This window comes from Durio zibethinus, chromosome 17, assembly GCF_047325235.1.
Source record: "Durio zibethinus cultivar Kanyao isolate XHJ-2024 chromosome 17, ASM4732523v1, whole genome shotgun sequence".
Lineage (NCBI taxonomy): Eukaryota > Viridiplantae > Streptophyta > Magnoliopsida > Malvales > Malvaceae > Durio > Durio zibethinus.
Window position 1 is genome coordinate 13,814,156 of NC_143178.1, and position 6,450 is coordinate 13,820,605.

Below are 6,450 nucleotides of genomic sequence, written 5' to 3' on the forward strand. Positions count from 1 at the left end.
TTCTGAAACAAAATATTATTCAAATGATAAAATTTTTTCTTGGCAATGGTGTTGCGGGAAAAATTCTAGTTACATTTAATGACTTTCATTAAAAAATAGTTTTTTTAATTTTAATAGTATTGAATAATTTATAAATTAATAATGCATATTTAATTATTTATATTGCAAATATTAAGCACTAGAAATATTTTATGCTATACATAATTATTATTTTAATAATAAAAATAAATATTAACGTGCAATGCATGTTACAACAAATACTAGTAGAATTAAAAGGTTCTACACGAAAAAAAAAAGACACAATTGTTTATTGATATTATATTCACAAGTATAATTACCAATATAATAAAATAATTCTTAATATGTAATATAATTATATAATCTAGTATAAAAAAAAAAACTAATAAACAAAACCAAACAAACAAAACCTATATAAAAATTTTAGAACTAAATTAATACATTTACGTAATCTCACTCAAACTATAAATTTAGAAGCGTTCATTGACAGAGTTAGCTCAAATCAGACTGGATTAACCCTTTAAAAACCTTACCCAAGGTGCGGTTTGGTCTAGTCAGATCTCAATATGCCCTACACTATTCCAAAAAAATAATAATGAAAAATATTATTTATATATATGTTTTAATATTTAAAAATATATTTCAAAAATAAAATTAAATAAAAATATTTTTTACTAGTTAAATAATATCTTGAGATGAATTTGTTCAAGTCCAAGCATAGAAATTCCTATCCAAAGACCAGCCTCAATCGGATCAGGCATGCGATTCTAACAAGCTGCCATGCCCGTAGACCTGAATTAAAAGTTAAAAATAGTTTTCAAAATTGTAAACACTAAATTATGCATCTTAAAATCTAAATCAAAGTAAAAGAAAAAAAATAATATTAAAAAAAGGGTCATTATAAACCCTTAAAAAAATACTAATATTTCTTTGTTTTTCACATTTTTATTAGGTGAAATTGGGATAGTGACATGGTTAACGTTCAAAAAAAAAAACAAGAGCATGCTTTGTTTTCTACTTCCTTTGGACACTCAGACTTTTGTATTATTCACACATGAAGCCATACATACAACTTGCAAGTTACCGATTATGAGTTGCAAAAATCTGAAGTATGTGACTTTGTAAAATCTTGAGCATTTGAGAGGCGTTGATTGGATGACTGTCCTTGAATCATAATAATTAATTAATTAATTTTTTTAAAATATATATAAAATATAAAAATTATTATATCATAATTAATATTGATATATATTTTTTAATTTTATTAATTTTATATGATTTTTATTAAAAATTAAAAATTTATTGTTTTAAAATTTTTTCTTTTAATATCATAAAACTTGATGTATAAAAAATGATCCGATTTAATATTTTCCATTTATTTTAGGAGAATATTTCACGTGGCATGCACGTGCGTCCTCGACTGACGAATGGATCATAAAACAAACAGATAAACGTTAGCCACCCGCTTTCTCGTCGTCGAATGACACTGCTCACTTGAGTTTCAGTTGTTTTATTTATTTATTTATTTTTGTTTTTCCTCCGAAAAAGAATACTGTGGATATGCCTTCTCTTCTGCATGGTCTTTTACCCAAAAATGAGCCCATTTCTTTGCTGGGCATTTCGGCTTTTCCATCCCTGCAACCGCCGACGAGATCAGCTTCTGCTTCTTTGATGCGTGGTAAAATTCTTTTGCTTAACCCAATTCTCCAGCTTTTGCACTATGTATCTTCTTTTGCTTTTAATTGGAACCATGCTGTATTCTATTTCCAGTAACAAATATTTTGTTGGACTATTATAAGTTGCTTATTTAAATTGATTGTTTGGGATTTGCCCCAAAAGTTCCTAAATTTCTTTTTCTCATATGATTTTTTTTTTTATATTGTTATATTTATAAGGAATTTGATTTTAAACGAGTTTAAAATTATAATTTCGCCCCAAAAATTAAATATATTTTTTAGAGTTAAAAAACAGTTACGCAATTCTCACTAATTAGCTAAGTAATAGGTAAATACCCATAACAATATTAATTATATAAAATTTTGTTTGTTTAGATTTTTTACTTAACTACATGTAAAATTAATATGTTCTCTGTAAGTGTTTTAAGTTTAGCTATTTTACTTAAATAAACAACAACAAAAGTTTTAAAATATCATTTGAGTTTATAACTATTTAAATTATTTGTATACTTTACCGTTCAAAAGTTGGGTTCTAATTTAAACTTGTGCAGAAATAATCATAAAATTGACATCTTGCGTAGAATCAAACATGCTACAACACCTCAATTGTAAAAATTACAATCAAAATTTGTCATGCTGAACCTAAACTGAAAATTTTTATGTTAGGCTTCTCTTTTTTAAATTTGTGCTTATTGTATTAGCTTACTTGTCTATTTGACATAATTTATATGAGTTTATTATGCGGTAAAAAAAATTAACGCATGTAATATCATATCTCTTTGTGCTTGTGACGATATTTCTACGTTTCATTGGTTTTTGCAGACCTAATATTACCCCAAATCCATTAGAACTTCTTTCTAACCTTTTGTTCAGTATTTAGGCTGGCCTCTCTGCCTATATTATTAGTTGATGTTACATTATATGCTAAAACATCTTTGAAACGTGCTTTATTGAACCTTTGACTTGAAGTATTATGTGACACTGCAAATTTTGATGAACAATGCAAAACTTGGCTGCAAAAGAGATCTTTATGGAAACATTAACTCTGCTAGAAGTATCAGCTGAACAAAAGCTAGTTTATCAGTTGATAGAAATTTGTCGAAATTTGCTACCAATTGTCATTCCTTGGATTATGGTTGCACCTTGAAACTGTGAAACATCAATGCTAAAATATTTGTTCTTCCACCAAGTTTACAATGCGTGTACCAGTTTTATCCTTCTTTATTTCTTTGTTTTTTCTTCCTTTCGTAAAGATAATGGATTTATCTTTAAGCAGTGCTATTCATCAAGTTTTATTTGTTACACACACATATATGATTATGATTAAAGTAAAAGTGTGTTTGTGTAAATTTGTGTGTGTGCGCATGAACTTATTTGACCCAAGCAGCTATAGCAAATGCAATTTTCTTAAATGGCTTGATGAAGACTCAGTTTTACATGGTTCATAACTTATTCTTTTTCCATTTTTCCATATGAAACATTAATTATAACCTTGGGAACCGTAGGAAGCATTTTACCAAAGTCCTCTGTTTTTGTGAGGAACATAAAGAAGTTCCCTTTATTTTCTGGAGTTCTTTTCAATGTCAATGAAAGGGCCTGCTACGGAAATTTCTTTTCTTGTTATAAATAAAGAAAACCTTGTAATGCTTTATTTGATTGTAGTTCTTTTTGGTCAAATTTCTTAGGTACTGCTGTATCTCAGATCTTGTATAAAAAGAGAACCACTCTATTTCTGCAAAATGGTTTGAACAACACAAGGTCAAAGAAACAGATCTCCATTGCTCCCAGATGTAGCCGTTCCTCAAACTCCAATGATAGTAAAGATCAAACCAAGGCATGCACTTTGTACTGCTGTAAAATGAGCTCAATGGATATCTTTTTCTGTATCATGCATGTAAAGTCTGCCTCTGGCTTCTCTAACAAGCAAAGAGAAAGGTTTTGTAATATGCACTGGGATTAGCAATATATATATATATATATATATATTGTCTTCTGATTTTAGATCTACAAATGTAGGAAGAAGACTCGGTAGCTTTACATAAATTGTATTGGATCTGATTAGTTGAAACCTTTAGCCCTTAAAAATTTAAAAGAGGGAAGCAGCTTTTTAAACAATGAATCTGTCAGGCTATTAATAACAAATCAGAAACACCTGATGACCCAACTTAAGCAAAAGGATTGATCACTTTCTCCTTCAAATAAATATGCTTGTAGAATCTAATGTGCAATTCCTTAAGTACCCACTCGACTTTCATTATGGGTTGATCTTGTTGACCTGGATGCTGAAGTCATATCTTTCTTGTTCTTGGGCAGACGCCTTTTGGATACACAAGGAAGGATGTTTTATTGATTGGTCTTGGAGTCACTCTTGCTGGGGTTGGCTTGAAAAGTGGATTGGAGGTATCTGGGTCTGCTTGTGATATTTATTCTTATTTTTTGCTCTTAACTTTGGTCACTTTTGTTGTTACATGCATGCTTATTTTTATTCTTTATTCTTGGAATAACATAATCCAATACCTTGTGACAGATATGTGAAGCTATATTTGATTAATTCATTAATGAAAGTCATTACTATTTCGTGTTTTACAACAAAATTAGACATGCTGTTTTCCGCTTTATCTTCTCAAGTTTTTGTAAAATTCATAATATGAATTATGAGTACTATGCATTGAGATGGTTTATTGAGCAATTTTGTTTGATAAGAATCCCTTGACAATGTTTATGCAGTTTGCTGGAGTTGATCCTCTACAAGCAGGAAACGTAGTTCAGTTGGTAATGGTTTTGGGCCTTACGGTTGGATGGATTTCAACATACATCTTTAGAGTCTCAAACAAGGAAATGACATATGCTCAACAATTACGTGACTATGAAGTTAAAGTCATGCAGGTTTATATTTCCGCACTTTTTTCTTCCAATTTTTTGACTATCTTCCAAATTGGTGCTCTACTGGTTGCCACCTTGCTTTACTCTTAAACTGCAACAAAGGTGTTTTATTTCTTTATAGTGTTTCAGAACTACGTAGCCTTTTGGGTATGGTAAAATTATCAATGCAACCACACAGTAAATTAGGTTCTTTTCATTTTTACAATGATAGATTTATCTTAGATTGTTTATTAATGGAGGATCTGTTCGTTTGAAGCAGATGCTATGAAATTGCCATGTCAGATGGCTCCAAACTGGGTTGGAGAATCTTGGTGTTATGTATGATTTATTCATAATTGGTTTAACTAGACCAGTGAAATTTCACTTCAAAACATTCTGATTTTTGTTTCCACATCACAGCCGCAATGTGCAGTCTAAATAACAACTTCACCTCTTCAACGAGTTGGAAAATGTATAATGCTTAGTACTAGTGGCACCATTGTAGGCCCTGAACCACACCGAGATGGAATAGAAGAGGGGTCTGTCATATGTATCTAGCCTATTACTTAGTCGAGATAGTTAGAAGAAAAAAAAGAAGAAATTGGCTTCAATTTCTGGTCATATACCAATCGGCATGCATGTCCTTTCCAGATCTCCTTTTCAACATATATGTATATATATATATATATATATATATATATATATATATGTATATATACATATATGCATATGCATGTGCATATGGCATATGCATATACATATACATATACATATACATATATGTATATGTATATGTGTGTGTATATGTATATATATATATCATAGTTTGACTGAGTTTAGGATCCCGATATCCGACTCCGTTGACCCCAAAAATTGATCTTCTATTCTGTTATGCAGAAACGCTTGGAAGGATTGACAGAAGCTGAGCTGGAGGCATTGCTTGAACAAGTTGAAGAAGAGAAGCAACGCCAAGCAAGTGGAGAGCAGGTTAATTAATGCTCTTTATACTTTATATATATCCATTAAATTTTGACGGGAATCAAGGTGTGTGGCTCAATGTATATGGTCATTTTACAAGGATGTTCTCAAGTTACCCTCATTTGTTGTAAATGAAAATGCAGCTTTTGGCTAAATGAAAATGCTTGTGTATGTGATTTATCAAAACCCAGAATATTAATCCCTGGCCAACACGAAATAGTTTCGGCTGATTGCAAAATTATTTTTTTCTTTCGTTCTGCATATGATAAGACCGAGTTGGATTACGGGAATATTACAGTTCAAATATATTATCTTTAACCCAATCTTCAAAAATGGCAGACTATAAAATAAAGGGGGTGGACAAAAAGAGAAAAGTGGGTTGTCGGTTGATGCTTGGGGGTGATTGAAGAGGGAAAGAATTAGCTTAAGCTGCCATTCTCTGCCAAAATGATTAAACAAAAATCAAAATAAAAAAGAATCCAAATCTTGAGTTTTTACCCCCACCAAAGTATGAATGAAATCTTTATTCTAGTATGAAGATTTTTTTTTTTTTTCAAATTTTTTCGTGAACAAGGTAATTAAACCATATTATCGTAGTATCACTGTTTATGTGAATAAAGTTATTATATTAACTGAATTTTTTTTATTTAAAATTTCATTTTTATACAAAATAATTTAGATCAATTATAAAAATAAAATCTGAAAATATCAATTTACAAATTCTTTTTCTCATAAAACAACATAAATATGCAAATGCTTAAATTCAAAAACCATTTCTTCCTTTTATTCAAAGCAAACGTTTACATTAACAATGGAAGTATATTGTAGCAACAATCCTAGCAATGACTACTTTCAATAGCTCATTATCATTGATATCATCTAATTCACATACTCACCTCACTCACTCTCATCTTTC

At 30.0% G+C, this 6,450-nt stretch overlaps 1 protein-coding gene across 1 annotated transcript; it reads left to right on the top strand.

Annotated features, from left to right (window-relative positions):
• The first annotated feature begins 1,482 nt into the window (after positions 1-1,482).
• LOC111288881 (uncharacterized) lies at positions 1,483-5,720 on the top strand. Its single transcript, XM_022879834.2, has 5 exons — positions 1,483-1,696; positions 3,380-3,528; positions 4,008-4,094; positions 4,422-4,580; positions 5,454-5,720. Exons 1-5 carry the CDS (start codon positions 1,579-1,581, stop codon positions 5,550-5,552), a joined length of 612 nt encoding a protein of 203 aa, XP_022735569.1. The 5' UTR covers positions 1,483-1,578; the 3' UTR covers positions 5,553-5,720.
• The last annotated feature ends 730 nt before the right edge of the window (positions 5,721-6,450 follow it).

What these genes read in the sequence shown, in the direction of transcription:
- LOC111288881 (XM_022879834.2), top strand. Translation starts at nt 1,579, where the DNA reads ATGCCTTCTCTTCTGCATGGTCTTTTACCCAAAAATGAGCCCATTTCT. An exon ending in TTCTGCTTCTTTGATGCGTG is followed by an intron (nt 1,697 to 3,379) that starts GTAAAATTCTTT and finishes CAAATTTCTTAG; the next exon opens with GTACTGCTGTATCTCAGATC. An exon ending in GCTTGAAAAGTGGATTGGAG is followed by an intron (nt 4,095 to 4,421) that starts GTATCTGGGTCT and finishes ATGTTTATGCAG; the next exon opens with TTTGCTGGAGTTGATCCTCT.